The sequence below is a fragment of the Geotrypetes seraphini genome, chromosome 3, assembly GCF_902459505.1.
Source record: "Geotrypetes seraphini chromosome 3, aGeoSer1.1, whole genome shotgun sequence".
Classification (NCBI taxonomy): domain Eukaryota; kingdom Metazoa; phylum Chordata; class Amphibia; order Gymnophiona; family Dermophiidae; genus Geotrypetes; species Geotrypetes seraphini.
In genome coordinates, this window is record NC_047086.1 from 122147146 (window position 1) to 122164627 (window position 17482).

The following is a 17482-nucleotide window of genomic DNA, read 5'->3' on the forward strand; positions in this document are numbered from 1 at the left end:
GAAAGAGGGAGGAGATGGTACACATGGATAGATGGGAAGGTAAGGCATGGAAAAGTAGATTTTGAGAAAAAAGCAGAAAAATGGAAGAAAGTTGAATGTTAAAAGGTTAATGCTAAAGATGGATGTAGGGCAGAAAGTGAAGGAGAGAAAAACAGCAAATGGATAAGGTAGCCCTGGATACACAGTTAAGAGCACAGACAGAAGGACGTGTAGTCAGAGACTGGGAAAGATGGTTTGAAAACCCAAATCACCAGGCAACGAAGGCAGGGGAAATGATTTTATTTTATTTTAATTTTTTTTATTAAATCTTTATTCATTTTTAAAGCCAAGACAAAGTGCAACATATTATCATACAGTTAACAGAATAAACAGCACTCAAATTCACCAAATGTTAATTTCAATGTAGTGAGTGAATTGTGCCAGTTTTGAGAAATTACGGTACATCTGCTGTCTATATTTTGCACTGTTCAGGAAGAAATGCATTTGTTTCTATTTCTCTGGGGGTTGTACTACATGCAGAGTCTTGCATCTTAGGGTTTTATTCGTATATATTAGTACTTTTAGTTTGTGGTCCTGTATTTGCATAGGGGTTATCTGTGTTCTGCATGTGTGACCAAGGTCAGGTGTTCTGGTAGGAATGAATGTTGAGAAACATACAGTGTGCTTGGCGTAGCTTAATATTGTGGTTAACCATTATGTATTGTTAATAAGATTATATTGTGTGTGTATATATGAAAAATGAATGGAAAAATGATATTACAATTAGTACTGTTATGAGGGTTGGGTCTGCGGCGGAGCTTGCGGCCCCCCAAACAAAAAAGCGTTCCACTGCCTATGGCCACCCCCCTAAAGAATCCAATAGCAACCTTGGCTTCTACCATACTCTGCTTCCAGAACTACCAGAAACCTCTTGAGCTGGGTTTCTTACAGTTTTACTGGTGCCAGCAGGTCTTTACACTGTATGAACTTCCTTTGAGCTTCCTAACTCCACAAGTGCAGATAGTTCAAATCTTAAACAGTCAATATAGGCAGCTCTAATTAATAGGGCTGCTACAACCAAGATTGCCAAAAAAAAACCCAAACAAACAAAACAAAACTCCACAGCATTAATGAATGTGTCTGTGTCTCCATATGGTTGCTTTAAAATATTCAATACGCCTTAACTTGAATGTCAAAATTGGACTGATAACTAAAATGAGCTTTAAATATAGTTTCCAAAATTATGGTTATTTAAGGCAGTTCACATTTTTTAGGTTTATGTTTGAACAATTTTTTTTATTGATGACAATATGCGAGCCAAAAGAAGAAAAGGGAACAGTAACAAAGTACAGCTCTTGTCATCCAAGTACACTTGAAACCACCCTCTCCTCAACAGAACAAGAATAACCGGTTCACAGCCTATAGTATCCAGCAAAACAGCTGTAGCAATCGTATATATAGTACTATTGGTAAGTTTTGTGCAACCCCCAGTATGCATAGCATTTACTCTAGTTCCTTCTGCCATCACTCAATATATGCAATAAGGGGGGGGGGGGGGCTTTTCACATCCCTGTAGATTTACATTGATGCATTCTCTAGTGTTTTTCCACATTGTATTATCTCTTGAATGACAATTTCTTATGAGTTGATCTACGTTTCCCAAACCTGTCCAATTGTTCTCTACAACTTGGTTCGATTTTGAGAACATCCACAATGAATATGTATAGCTGAAAGACACAAATCATAACTGAAGCATTCAAGCGCTTTTTCAGCCTGGCAAATATGTTACAGTGGGTAGAGTTACTATGTAGTGCAAAGTACGGAAATGGTGTACTTTACGCTACAATCGGTATTTTTTTCTGCTTGTACGTCCACGTTGGATGTTAACCACGGGTGAGTTATTCCTTGTGCTAAAAAATTCCCCCAAAAGTTACACTTTAGCTTTGTGTTACTGGAGGCTCGGGCATAAACCTTCCTTCAATCTTCCATCCATTAGGATGAATCACTGTTCTCTTACGACAATCGGCTCTACCTTGCTCCCCTGATACTTGACTGCGCACGCCCAAGGACCAGCACAGCCCTCGCCAAAGGTACTACGCTTTATAAGGCGAGGAGAGAGGCTCGTGCAGCTCAGTTGCTCTCGCGGTTCTTCCCGTCGCTGGGCGTCATGGACATTCTCAAGTCCCTCGTTCACCCCACGGAGCTTTACAAGCTGCTCAAGTTTAAGATGAGTGGCCGCGTGGCGACGATGCACAAGCTGGACCTTGTGAGTAGTGAGGGATGATGGGAGTTGCGCGTGCTGTGACCCCCCTTCCCCACACACACACTCACTTTTACTCTAGGGGCTGATGGTTGGGTATGGCTGTGGTCCTCAGTTCCGTCAGATCCAACATGGAGCTGACTCCTATGATCTTAAATTTCTCACTCACTTTGGCAGTCTGTGTCGCAGGGTGTTAAGCTGAAATTTTGGTTTAAAATCATTAACTTCTATGCTCCTTTTCCCATTTCTTCCTATTTTTCCTTAACGTTCTTGATTGAGGAGTTGGCTCCCCTGGCAGTTTACAAGAATGAGTCCTTTACGGAAGGAACACAGATAGTATAAAAGTGAGTTAGGGAGATGTTTTCTTCCACTTATGAAGAACACCTACTACTGGAGACTCCCAGACTAGTCCTCCTGCTAATTATCTTTGAGTGGCACCATGGAGCAGGGACCCAGAATGCTCCTCATGCTACTGCAAGGAAGGTACATTTTACACTAAAGATGTTGTGCAAATCTGATCTTATATAAGAACATTCATAAATGTGGTCTGTTATTTCTCTATTTTGTTAGGTTTTTGTGCTACTCAAGCTTAAAAAAAAAAGCATATGGTTCTTCTAATAGTAACATTGATGAGTGGGTGCTATTTGATAAAGTACATATTTCCTTTCTAGTAGTAGAGACAGAATATCTATTAATGTGTGCAAAAAAGATTTGGTAACATGCATTTTGGGAAAGTGATCAAACAAGGGCTTCCTCACCTATTTAAGAATTATTAATATCTTGTACAAGTCAGTTTGTATATAATATCCTACAAAATTTTTGGCAAGTGAATAGTAGAAAAGTTCATTAAGCCATGCAGTCGTTGATTTGATTTTGCACCCATCCTGTCTGTTGTTGGACGATCGGTAATAATACCATCTCTAGTGCTATGTGTCTAATAGTCTAGATCAGTATTCTTCAACCACTGGCCCACAACTTAGCCTAGTGTTCTTCAATCGCCGGTCCACGGACCAATGCCGGTCCACAGAATAATTCTTTTATTTCTGCCGGTCCAAAGGTGTAAAAAGGTTGAAAAACACTGGTCTAGATCAGTGTTTCTCAACCATTTCAAGCCAGTATCCCCTAAGCCTAACAAATACCAACCGAGTACCTCCTCCCAAGCTCTGCTCCAGATCTGCCCAAACTCCACCCCAACTCCACCCCCATAATAATAGTACTAATTGTAATGCAATTTCTTACATTCATTTTTCATACACACAATATAATCTTATTAATACATAATGGTAACCACAAAATTATAAAAACACAAAGCACACTTTATGCAGAGAAAATCTTAATTATCATTTATATTCGGGGTGGTTTTCAAAGAGGTCAAGGCAGATGACATTAAAATATGCAATGTCACCTCAGTAACAACTATAGAAAATAAGACAAATATATTGCAAAATATAGACAGCAGATATAAAGTCTCAAAACTGGCATATTTTGATCACTAAATTGAAAATAAAATCATTTCTCCTACCTTTGTTGTCTGGTGACTTCATGAGGTTCTGGTTGAACTTCTTTCTTCTGACTGTGCATCCAATATTTATTTATTTATCTTTTTCTTTCTTTCTTTCTGCTTCCTGCATGTTTCCTCTCCTCCAGACCTCATTCCATTCCCCAACCAACAACTCTCTCTTTTCCTCCATGAGCTCAACTTATTCCTCCTCTCTCCCTGCCACCCAACACATTCCTATCCTCCAACACTTTCTTCCTCTCATCCTTCTATTCTCCATGTATTATAAGAATAAGAATAGCCCTACTGGGTCAGACCAATGGTCCATCAAGCCCAGTAGCCCATTCTCACGGTGGCCAATCCAGTTCACTAATACCTGGCCAAAACCCAAGGTGTAGCAATATTCCATGCTACCGATAACAGGGCAAGCAGTGGCTCCCCCCCCCCATGTCTTCCTCAATAAGAGACATAGACTTTTCCTCCAGGAACTTGTCCAAATATCCGCTCTTACCCCACAACCTCTGGCAACTTGTTCCAGAGCTTAACTATTCTCCGAGTGAAAAAAATTTCCTCCAATTGGTTTTAAAAGTATTTCCCTGTAACTTCATTGAGTGTCCCTTGTCTTTGTAATTTTTGACAGAGTGAAAAATCGATCTACTTGTACCCATTCTGCTCCACTCAGGATTTTGTAGACTTCAATCAAATCTCCCCTCAGTCGTCTCTTTTCCAAGCTGAGGAGCCCTAACTATTTTAGTCTTTCCTCATACGAGAGGAGTTCCATCCCCTTTACCATCTTGGTTGCTCTTTTTTTGAACCTTTTCTAGCGCCACTATATCTTTCTTGAGATAAGGAGACCAGAATTGAATGCAATACTCCAGATGCGGTCATACCATGGAGCAATACAGGGGCATTATAACATTCTTAGTCTTGTTAACCGTCCATTTTTAAATAATTTCTAGCATCCTATTTATTTTTTTGCCTGCCGCCGCACATTGGGCTGAAGATTTCATCGTATTGTCTACGATGACACCCAGATTCTTTTCTTGGGTGCTAATCTCCAAGGTGGACCCAAGCATCCAGTAACTGTGATTCAGGTTATTCTTCCCAACGTGCATCACTTTGCATTTGTCCACATTAAATTTCATCTGCCATTTGAACGCCCAGTCTTCCAATTTCCTAAGGTCCACCTGCATTTTTTCACAATCCGTATCTGTTTAACACCTTTGAACAGTTTAGTGTCATCTTCAAATTTAATCACCTCAATCGTCGTTCCAATTTCCAGATCATTTATAAATAAGTCAAATAGCACCGGTCCCAGTACAGACCCCTGTGGCACTCCACTGTTTACTCTCCTCCATTGAGAAAATGACCATTTAACCCTACCCTCTGTTTTCTATCCGATAACCAATTCCTAATCCACAACTGAACTTTGCCACCTATCCCATGACACTTTAATTTTCTCAGGAGCTTCTCGTGAGGAACTTTATCGAAAGCTTTATGAGGAACTTTATCGAAAGCTTTATGAAAATCTAGATACACTATATCAACTGGCTCTCCTTTATCCACATGTTTATTCACACCTTCAAAGAAGTCAAGCAAATTTGTGAGGCCAGATCTCCCTCGGCTGAGCCCTGCTGACTCAGTCTCATTAAATCATGTTTGTCTACGTGTTCCACAATTTTATTTTTTATAATCGTTTCTACCATTTTGCCCGGCGCCGAAGTGAGGCTTACCGGTCTATAATTTCCTGTATCTCACCTGGAGCCCTTTTAAAAAAAATTGGCGTAACATTGGCCACCCTCCAATCTTCAGGTACTACAGACAATTTTAGCGACAGGTTACAGATCACTAACAGCAGGTCAGCAATTTCATTTTTGAGTTCTTATAATACCCTGGGATGTATACCATCCAGTCCTGGTGATCTATCACTTTTTAACTTATCAATTTGGCTCAGTACATCTTCCAGATTCACCGAGATTTCTTTCAGTTCTTCTGCATCATCACCCTTGAAATCCATTTCCGGTTCAGGTACATCATCTTCTTCCGTAAAGACCGAAGCACAGAATTCATTCAGTCTTTGTGCTATGGTCTTATCCTCCCTGAGCGCCCCTTTTGCTCCTTGATCATCCAACGGTCCCACAGATTCCCTCACAGGTTTTCTGCTTCTGATGTACCTAAAAAAATCGTTATGAGTTTTTGCCTCTTTTGCAAGTTTCTCTTCATATTCTTTCTTAGCTGTCTTTATCAATGCTTTGCATTTGACTTGCCAGTGCTTGTGTTTCATTATTCATATCTTTTTTTTCCCATTCTTTAAAGGATGTTTCTTGGCTCTAATAGCCTCTTTCACTTCACCTTTTAACCATGCTGGTTCTCGTTTTCTCTTCTTTCTACCTTTGCTGATACGTGGAATACATCTGGTCTGGGCTTCCATGATGGTATTTTTAAATAACATCCACACCTGGTTTACAGTACTAACCTTTGCAACCGATCCTTTTAACTTCTTTTTAACTATTTTCCTTATTTTATCATAGTCGTCATGCTTGTTCTTCCTCAGAAGACTCAAGTGGACCATTCTGGTCCTCCTCTGAGGCCTGTGGGGCAGTTGTCAAAGACTTCACCACTCGAAGACCTGAAGGTTTGTATCCTGCACTCTTATCTTTCCTCTTCTGGGACTGTTCCTTCCCAGACTGTGCAGGAGTTGTAGGTTGTCGAGAAGAGGTAGTAATGGTGGCATGAAGACTTAAAATCTGAGACATCTTGTCCTCCATCGTGTGAAACTTTTCCAGAATAGTCTTCCGTTTGGGCATTTCATTTTCTGCTGCCCCTGTCCATTCTCTTTGGGTTGGTCAAAAGATGGTGCAGGCTGGGCCGCTTGACGTTGTTTGGAATTCCCTTGTGAAGTAGTTGCTGGACTACTAGGTTCCAAAGCTAGTGAAGTCTGAACAGTACATACATTTTGCTTCGTTTCCTTAGGTCTGGCCTTAGGCACAGGCTTGGAAGGTGGTTCTTCAGGGCCCCTGACATAGGAATCGAAGTATAGACGAAAGAGTCCTGCTTCATACTAGCCAAAGGTACTCTCAGATAGTCGGGCAAGGCCTTTGCAAAGACTGTTCGGAAATCTCCATGCTCCATTTCTTCCGAGGAAGGAGTTGACCCCTGGAAATAGATTTGTTTCAGACGGAAAGCAAATTCACGTGGATTCTCCTTGGTTCCACAGCGCAAGTGGAAGGTAGCTTTGCAGGCTTCATAGGCATCCGGGTAACGACCATAACATTTCTTCAGTTGCTGTTCTGCAGATGCCAAGTCAGAGGTGTCAGCTATTATGGACCGTAAGGTGTCATGACACTAGGCAACAAAAGTCCATTGGAGCAATGATAGCCTGTCAGCGTCATCCCTAATGCCAAAACTTTCGAATAACTCATGAACCATGGACAAATGTGCTTCAGTAGTCTGACTAGTTCCTTCACGAAAGGGATCTATCATCTGTCGAAATGACTTCATCACCTGCATAAGATAGGAAGGTTTAAAAGAAAAATCCTCTTGTGGTTGTGCCTGAGTATTGTACATAGCTTTCATATGTGAGGTCTGATGAACAGGTTTGTGCACAGGCTGAAATTTGTTTGCTTCTCTGGTTCCATCTGGTGGCTCTTTAGGCTCATCAGGATCTGACCTTACTGGGCATGTCTGGAAATCAGTGAGTCCAGTGATATCACAGGAAGTGGAAGTAGACACTGGGTGTTTCTGAGAATCAGGAAGTCCCCTTCATCTCCTGACCTGCCTGGGCGGAGCTGGAGACCTGGGCGGCATCCTACCCCATCACGTGATGCTGGTACCAAAGATTTCTCAAGGCGGGGCTTGGCAATGGCTAACACATCATTAACAGCTGAATCGGAAGACCCAAGCAAACTCATTACCCCTTCCCCCCCCAGAGCCGAAGGACAAGTGGGTGGTGGCTCTGAACACAGGGACAGGTGTTGGCATGGGAGTAGCAGGCGGAGAGAGCGGGTCAGCAGTAAGGCACTCGACCTCACCCCGTAAAGCAACTACAGTGCTCTGAAGGTCTTTCAGAGTATGCAATAACTCATCATGCTCAACAGACACAGCCGCCAAATCCTTAAGGAGTACACGGCGATCAGACTTACAAACAGAAAGGGAGTCAGTCAGAGACCACACAGTTAATTCGGAAGCTGCCACCTTTTCCTGTAAAAGAAACCACAAAAAGGCAGAAATGGTCAAGGGTCACAAGGAGCACTCAAAGGAGATCACTGTAACCAATAAAACTAGAAATTAATAATATATTGAGTGAATCGGGGCATTCTCAGTGTGGGGAATCCAGGACAGGAGGAACAAAACCTCCACCACAGAAGCTGACCAAGCAGGAGCAAAAAGCCCCTACCCGCACACCATCAGCCTCTGTGGTGGAGGTTTTGTTCCTCCTGTCCCGGATTCCCCACACTGAGAATGCCCCGATTCACTCAATATATTATTAATTTCTAGTTTTAATGGCTACAGTGATCTCCTTTGAGTGCTCCTTGTGACCCTTGACTATTTCTGCCTTTTTGTGGTTTCTTAAGTTTTTCTTTGGCAGTTTCTTTTTTGGAGTTTTTTGTGTACCTTTTCCTGTAAGGCAAACACCGAGTCCTGTAACGCACATGCCTCCTTCTCAGCCAGGGCAGAACGTTCAGAAAAATGTCACTCAGCTGATAACATGTCATCATGCAAACGCAGATAAGAGTCTTTCAAATCACGGAATTCAGAACGTGCAGATAGTAAAGCTTCCCTAAAGGTTTGAGAATCCAAAATCATTTTATCACACATGTCGGCCACAGTCTGTGTTAAAGAATGTTTCTGAGCATGCAGGGCTTCTAGCTGTGAGAGTAAGGTAGGGCAGTGCACTCGGACATTCTCCGCAGAAGGGACTGTCTGAGCAGATAGGAGAGCTTTTGCATGGTCTAGCTCAGACAATAAATCAGAGCAGCGCCTGTTAAGGTCCGAAATAGTTTGCTCAAAGTCAAAATGATGGCTCTGGTAATCAGAGGCAAGCATATGAAATTCAGCATGAGAATTTACAACCTGCAATTCCTTCCTGTAGACAGCTAACTAGTCAATGAGAGAAAGATTAGATTGCCCAACCTGAGACAGAGCGTAAGAAACAGAATGTTCGAGCCAAGAGAGAACAAATAGCTTCTGCAAAGTGATCCCCTGTGGGCTTAGTTTTCGCTGTCAAAAGACATTGTAAAACAGAACAATAAGCCATGGAAGAGTCGTCCAGATCATGGGGAAGCAATCTAGTCAGATACTCAAAATATGAGTCAGAGTCAACCTGTTTCAGATAGCCTACAGCAAGCTTACGGAACACATCACGTTCTAAAAGCAGCCAAGAGACCTATGTATGATCGGCATCAGACATGAGGTCAAGTACGCGCAAAGCTGGGATACAAATAAACCAGCAACGAGCCCCCAATACGTAGGCAGATTTATGGGTATAACTAATTAGTCAAAAAAATAACCAACAAATATTCAGAATAAAGCTGCTAATAGTGGAAGGAAACAGGCTGAAAGGCAAGTAACTAACATGGAGAAAAAGACCTCAGTGTTTCAAGGAAACAACCAAGAAACTATATGTTCAGTTATAAACTGCCATACAAAACACATCCCAGGTCAAAAAACTCCATGGAAAAGATTCATAAAGATACAGTTTAAAATACACAAGTTAAACTGCAAAAAAAACAGCAAAAAACTGTAAAAACTTGCACTTATCTTCCATTCATCTCCCACAAGCAGTGGAAATAAATATCCGTTGCTCCAATACGGAACCAGACACACTTTTCAAAGAATGAACTACACTCCAGCATACGAGACGCAGTTAAGTCTTTCTAGCCTTGTCAGTGTTGGTGGGGGTAGGGAGGGCCTGAGCCTGTTCCTACAAGAAGGGTTGTGCTGTCATGGTTGTCTCCTTTCCTTTAGCAAGAACCCTGACAAAGTATTACTGTGCATATATACCCACCAAATACAGTACCGTATTTTCACATAGATAACGCGCACCCGTGTAAAACGCGCACACGGGTATAGCGCGCAAAAACCACATATTTATGTACATTTTTATATACCGCGCACACCCATATACCGCGCATGCTGCCCGACTCTCCTTTCGCCCACCCGACTCTCCTCTGGAGACCCTGACTCTGTTTTCGCCCGCCCCGACTCTCCTTTCCTCCTTGAAGTCCTGTCCCTACCCTGAAAGCCTGATGACCCCCCTCGACGTCCGATTCACCCCCCCCGCAGGACCGTTCGCACCCCCACCCCGAAGGACCGCTCGCACGCACCCGCACCCCCACCCTGAAGGACCGCTCGCACCCCCACCCCGAAGGAGCGCTCGCACTCCCACCCCGAAGGACCGCTCGCACCCCCATAGCCTCACCCCCTTCCCCCATGGAGAAGCTGTCTACCTTGTTTCCGGATGCCAGCAAGCCCAGCTTTTTCCTCTGCTGGCGGTCCCGCCCCTTCTCTGAGCCCTGCTGTGCTGCTTTTTCTTCCGGCGGTCCCGCCCTTTCTCTGACATCAGAGAAAGGGCGGGACCGCCTGAAGAGGAAGCAGCGCAGCACAGGGCTCTGAGAAGGGGCAGGACCGCCGGCAGAGGAAGCAGCTGGGCTGGCATCCGGAAACAAGGTAGACAGCTTCTCCATGGGGGAGGGGGGAGGCTGTGGGGGTGCGAGCGGTTCTTCGGGTGGGGGTGCGAGCGGTCCTTCGGGGTGGGAGTGCGAGCGCTCCTTCCGGGTGATGAATCGGGCGTCGGGGGGGGGGGGGGAAACTATGTAAAAAAAATTTTGTACAACGCGCTCACGCGTATAACGCACAAGGGTATGCGCGGTTTGTAAAAACCACGTATAACGCGCGTGTTATATGCGAGAAAATACGGTACTTGCCATGGAGAGAAGGACCAAGGAACACTTTATTTTTGTGAGCTCAGATATCTTTGGGTCTGCCCAATTTGGGTTAAGGCCTGTCTACTCAGCAGCCACAGGCCTCTAGCAGCAGTTCTTACATGCTGGCGACTGACATGGAAGCCTTCTCTCTGACACGTTTGTGTGGAGGGTAGGTTTATGGGTCAGCTGCCAGTAGTTTGTAACATTGAAACATAACGGCAGATAAAGGCCAAATTCCCATCCACTATAACCATTATCTCTTTCTTTCTCTGAAAGATCCTAAGTGCCTAACCCAGGCCCTCTTGAATTCAGACACAGTCTCTGTTTCCACCACCTCTTCTGAGCGACTGTAGAAACCACTGTCAGTGACCTGAAAAGAAACTGAAATGCTGCACTGGCTGGGGTGGGAAGGGAGGGAAAGAAAGAGAGAGGCTGATGTACATGCTTGGGGGTGTGGGAAGGGAGGGAACCAGAAACTGCTGCATAGGCTAGGGGTGGGGGTGGGAAAGGAGGGAAAGAGAGAAGTTGCTGCACGGGCTGGGGGTGTCAGAAAGGAGGGAAAGAGGCTGCTGCAAGGGATTGGGGAAGGGAAAGAGGCTGGTGCACAGGCTGGGGTGTGGGAAGTGAGCAGAGTTTTAGTTCTACCCTGCTCATAGGTGCACTGAAATGATGATAATTGTACAAATATTCCAGAAAAAAATCTTGTTTTATTAAAATTCAACAGACAGTCCTGTTTCAAGGCATTCATTTGTACAATGGAGGAACATTACAAGTCAGAGAGTGTAAATGCAACTTCCCTGACATAATGCCCTCAAAATTCTGTTCTGCTGGGTTCACTTAAATATACCTAATACATGATAAAACTAAGCTACAGCCTGTGTGTATCTTCTCTGGTCCTTCAACAGAGCTATCAAATTCATTTCTAGGGTCCTAAGAGAATGCTGCTCTCTCCCTGTTTCCAGTGACCTCAGAACAAAAACGCATATTTAGATCAATATATTATCCCCTGTTTGTTTTATCTGGTTTGTGTTCTGGCTTCTCCAATTGTAATTTTATCTAGCCATTTAAACCCTCCTCCTTTGCCCTTGGATAGGTCCTTATCTTATAAACAAACCCTGACTAGTAAATCCAGAGCAGTGGAAGGAAAATATAATGGCTATTTTATTTTTCATGCTTGCCCATTCCACCACATAGCTGTCCATTTTTAATAGGCTGCCACGCCCAGGTTCAAAAGAGCCTCATGAGAAGGAAAAGAGGTTGCTACATGGGCTGGGAAGGGAGGAAAAGAGAGAGAGAGGCTGTTGCACAGGCTGGGGACGAGAGGCCTGCCCACTATGGGCTCAGGCCTGCCCAAAATTGACTGTCTGGCTATACCACTGCGATGAACACTCCATTTGGGCTCATAGCCTGCACAAAGTGTAAGACCTTTGTTTTTCTATCTTCAAGAGAACTTTGTCCCTCTGGCCCAAAAACCTAGCATCTAGCATTCTCTGATAACTGTGAACAGGTGGGTTGCGAGAAGCAGGATCGTACAAAAATGTGTGCCTGTACAGACTCATGCAGTCTCAAATTCACCCTTCCTGCTTTTGCCAACAGGACTCTATAAGTGATAGTCTGAAAACTTGCTACAAGTACCTAAATGAGACCAGCAGAAGCTATGCCGCTGTCATTTGGACACTAGATGGGGAGCTGCGGTGAGTATCTACAAATTTTTCTTTTAAATAGAAGCATTATAAAGCAGACAGCATATTATTACTTGTGGGTGACATCATCCACGGGGCCTGGCACGGACAGTGCAAAAGTGTACTGTCTCTTTAAAAATCTTGAAATTGCTTCTACCGCACATGTGTCAGTGCCTTTCTGCCCAACATCAACTCACAGAAGCTGTTCTTAGTTTCTCTAAATACATGTATTTTTTGACTTCCCATTTATTTTAGTCTTTTTTTTTTTTTTTTCCTGTTCCTTTCATTTGATATTGAAACGTTCAATTTTTGGTTTTGGGCCTTTTCAGCCTGTTCTCAGGCCAGGAGTGTTAACTCATTTTTGGTATACCATCTACTTGACCTCCTCGGACCACTGAGTCTTTTGACCTTATGTCAACAGTTTTCCCATCCACATTCAATGATCCTAGCATCTTGAAGCAATACACTAGATGCCACGTAACTGGTGTGTCCAGTTCCTAAATCCTCCACATCGAGAGAATTCTTACATGCTCTGCTCTAAGTTGCAAAAGAGGTCGCTTAAGGCCAGGAAGTTGCCGTTCAAGAAACATTTGGAGTCAACTTCAACTGTATCGACTATGGCTGGAGACTCCGATGCTGATCCTCAACATTGTTCGACACCGGTATCAACACTGGTACTGACGGTTTTGACAATACCTTCATCAGTGGAACTTCATAAAAAAAGCTAAGAAACGTAAACATTTCTCCCCCTCTAAACGTTCCAGGTGTCATCACCATCAATGTACTCCAAGCATCGACGCACCGATGCCAGATCGCCATCTTTACTATTGATGTTTCCTCTGAAGCGTGCCTTGACATGAGGTTCCCAATGCCTTGACACCTAATGCAACCAGTGCCTAATGTACCCATGTCAACATTGGTATCAGCACCTTCTCAGTAAGAACTGCAACGCATTTTGTTGCAGAAAGAGCTAGCTGAGCTCCTGCAGTTGCGCTCTGAGTCAACTCCTGTCTCCACACTCTCTGCCTCAGCTCAGCCTGAGAATCGCCCCAAAACCATTGGGGCATCGAGGTCAAACACCTCGATTGAGCATCTGCATCAAGACATGTATCATCCTTGAGGGAGCATCGTTCATCCTCTCAATATTCTTCTGTACATTCACATCGATGATCATCCCAGTGTTCATCTTGATGCTCCTCAAGATGTTCTCCTCATTGAGCTCAGTTTCCAAGACTTGATGTCAAGGGCTATGACTCCAATTTATCTCTCCACTCTTTCATTGACTATCCAGAGCTGTCTACAGATGAGTCCTACAGTATACAAGTACATTTGGATCCATCTCCTCCATTTCCTCTCCGAAGGTCACACCCAGAAAGTCTGTCCTTTACTAAATTCATAAAAGAGATGGGGTAAGCACTACCAATAAACATGGAGTCTGAAACACAACCTAGGGCAGAATTTATGGATTCCCTTGTCTACGATGAATGGCCTAAAGACTGTATTAAAGTTTCCATTCATAACCTCATGAAATCAATCGTATTTAAAAACTGGGAATCTCCACTTTCCATCACAATGGCTCCATGCAAATTAGACACTCTTACTGGAACCAGCCTTGCCCTGGCCTTGACTACAGTTACATCACCAGTCTCCTGTTATAGAGTCCACCTTGAAGAGGGCACACTGTACCAGAACTTATGCCAGTACTCCCCCCCCTCCTCTGTGAAAGAAAGCAGAACTCTGGATAAGTTTGGATGCGTAATGTTCCAGGGCTCTATGCTGGTAAACAGAATTTTAAACTATAATTTTTATATGTCCTTTTACTTAAAATCTCTTATCCAAAATATGTCTAATTATGACCAATACATGCCATCAGAACATCTTCCTTCATACCAGCATTTAATGAACAAAGTCCTCAAAATTAGAAAATACATGGTGCATTCTGCATTTGATACTTTTGATATCACCTCTTGAACCTCTGCAGTCTAGATTGCCATGTGAAGACAAGCATGGCTAAGAATCTCGGATCTAGACAACAACATGCAAGACTGTCTCTCCAACATACCTTGTTCAGGGAATGATTTATTCAGAGACTGAATAGAAGCCACAAAGAAAATCAGAAGTCGTACTGACTGCATGACCACCTTGTCGTCCTCAAACTCATCAGTCTCGGCTATCACAGAGATATTCAAACACCTCCAAATGTTCCATCTACTATGTGAGACACACATATTGTCAACCAATCCATTGTTCTTCCAGTGTTTTTCCTAAGCCTCATTCTCATCCTGGAGAATCAGCTCTTCATATTCTGGACTGTAAACGTGCTTTGGCCTTCAATTTGGAATGCACCAAACTACACAGAACCGCTCCTCAACTTTTTTGTCTCCTTCGATTCAAACAAGTTGGGACATCCAATTTCTAAGCGCACCATCTCCAACTGGATGGCGGCTTGTATCTCATTCTGCTATGACCAGGCTGGATTACCCCTAACCAGTAAAGTCACAGCCCATAAAGTCAGAGCCATGGCAGCTTCAGTAGCTTTCCTCAGATCTACACCTATTGAGGAAATTTTTAAGGCTGCTTCTTGATCCTCGGTTCATACTTTCACTTCGCACTCTTGTCTGGATATTTTCTCCAGACGGGATGGACAGTTTGGCCAAACAGTATTACAAAATTTATTCTCCTAAATTGCCAACACTCCCACCATCCCATTCTGGTTAGCTTGGAGGTCACCCATATGTGAGAATAGGCTGCCTGCTTGTCCTGGGATAAAGCACAGTTACTTACCATAACAGGTGTTATCCAGGGACAGTAGACAGCTATTTTCACAACCCACCCACCTCCCCTGGTTGGCTTCTCTGCTAGTTATCTGAACTGAGGAGATGCGCCCTACGCTGGGCGGGAAGGCACTCGCGCATGTGCGGTGCGGTCATCTCAAAACTTCTAGTTTCTTCAAGCAAGTCTGCTTGCGAGGCTTCCGCATCTGGGCTCCGTTGATGATGTCACCCATATGTGAGAATAGCTGCCTGCTGTCCCTGGATAACACCTGTTACGTTAAGTAACTGTGCTGTACCTGCATTCAAAATAAGAGTCACAGTTCTGCTAAAAAATGGAAGAATCTGTCTGCCTGCTGAGCCAAATGCATTATACCAGTAATTACCACTGCATAGCTCTTTAGAGTATGGTCAGTATTGAGAATAGGATTTAATAGTCAGGGATATTAATTATCTTTTATTTTAAATAGTTATTAAGGCCTAAAAAGTTTGACAGATTAAATCAGTCATTAGAGGAGCACATTACACTAAAGTTCTGAGTATAGATAGGATTTTATTCCTTTAAGTTTTTAAAGTAAAGGAGGAAGCACTATAGCAGATGGTGCACTGGACAGTTCCTGACTCCTGCAGATTCTATAAGGCCCCAATGTTCAAGTAAGGTTAAAGTTTTGCCAAACAAGAAGAAGATGTTGCAGAGAGGTTGAGTGCTCGGAGGGTTTTTTTTTGTTTGGTTTTTTTAATTATTTATTTATCAAATTTTCCATAAACATTAAGTATCCACTTGTACAGAAAGATGAAGCTAGCTAAAGAACACAAAATTTTTCCAATTATATATAAGCACAATCAAGAAGAAAATAAAAATAAAGCTTAACTCCAGCTCAAGTCCTCAAATGATAGATCCAAGAAGTATAATCAGCGAGCATTCTGTAATAAAATATAGAAATATAAAGAAAGGAAAACAGGGAATTCAATCAACTGAAGGAAGTATCCAAATTTAACATGAGCACTCATGTTGTCCCTGCTTTCAGGTGTGCAGCCGACAAAAAGGTTGTCAGTTGAGTAGGATCAAAGAAAACATATTTTTGCTTTTGATGTACTATCACACATTTACATGGGTGTTGTAGAAAAAAAGAAGCTTCAAGGGCAATAACTCCTGGCTTTAAAATCAAAAATTCACGACGACGCTTTTGGGTGTCTCGTGCCAGATCTGGAAACATTTGTATTCTATATTCCAAAAATTATTTTAATTTATTTTTAAAGTAGAGTCTTAGCAACCAGTTTTTATCTGGTGCCAAGGCAACTGTAAGAAGTAAAGTTGCTGGTGTCGCCGTTTCCCTGTCTGACTGTTCCAAGATCGTCGAGATGTTTAGTATCTGTTGGTCCTCTTGTAATTCCTGTAATTTTTGATGTTGTCCTTCTTCTCTTCGTATAGGCAAGTAATAAACCTGGGTAAACGGTGGCAACAATTCTCCTTCTGAAATACCCAATATTTCTATTATATATCGTTTTAACATATCTCTTGGAGGTATTGTTGCCACTCTAGGGAAATTAATTAATCTGAGATTGTTATTACGAGAGAAATTGTCCAATACTTCCAATTTCCTTCTCAAATTTATATTATCTCTCATTTCTGTAAGATGTTTAGTAGCAACATTTGAATTTTTAAGGTCTTGCATATCAGTTTGTAAACTTTTAATGTATGTTTCATGAGTGTTTAATTTTTGTTCAACTTGACATAATTGAGGCTTGATAGATTGTGCCAAATCTGCCACTAGATCCCATATAGCTTCTAGAGTTATATCTCGGGGCTTCTCTATTGTAGTAAGTTTTCCAGGCACAATTTTTGTATTCAATACAACTGACCTCTCCTCCTGTAGGCGTCTCCCCTGAACGCTGTAGTCCCTCTTGCTGTCAGAAGCCTCAGACACCACAGGAATCTCTGGACGGGAATCCAGCTCCAAGCTCCTCTCTCTGATGTCCAAAGCCTCATGGGAGAAAAGCTCACTGCCTTCCAATAGCTCCTCCATCTGCGGAGAGATGGCGGTCTGAGGAAGAGGGGGAGGTGCTCTGGCGTCAGGGCTCAGCGAGATCTCCAATCCTGGGGAGACTGCCTCCGGCTCGCCACCGAGAGCCTCCAACGGGGATACTGATGCCGCCACCGAGACTTCCTGCATCCGGCGAAAAAGTTTGTTAATATTGCCAAATCTTGCGAGGCTGCAGCAGCGCTTCGACCCCTTCTTTTCGGCATTACAAAAGAAGAAAAAGTTCCTTTTAGAGAAGGATAAACCAGGTACTCGCTCGAATATCTGAGCCAGGACGCTCAGCTAACTTTCCCTTCCGCCATCTTGGATCCGACTCCACCGTTC

General features: G+C 43.1%; 1 protein-coding gene across 3 annotated transcripts in view; it reads left to right on the forward strand.

The window, feature by feature from the left end:
• Positions 1 to 2088: 2088 nt before the first annotated feature.
• The window catches only part of LOC117356714 (squalene synthase-like), an 80512-nt gene continuing 65118 nt past the window's right edge, over positions 2089 to 17482 (forward strand). Inside the window, exons 1-2 of one of the 3 annotated variants that reach the window (XM_033936314.1) lie at positions 2089 to 2245; positions 12260 to 12357. In XM_033936314.1, coding sequence (XP_033792205.1) covers positions 2147 to 2245; positions 12260 to 12357 — 197 coding nt within the window. In that variant the 5' untranslated portion in view covers positions 2089 to 2146. Of the gene's footprint in view, positions 2246 to 2390; positions 2723 to 12259; positions 12358 to 17482 lie in introns of those variants that run through there. The other 2 variants (XM_033936315.1, XM_033936312.1) reach the window with 2 other exon arrangements.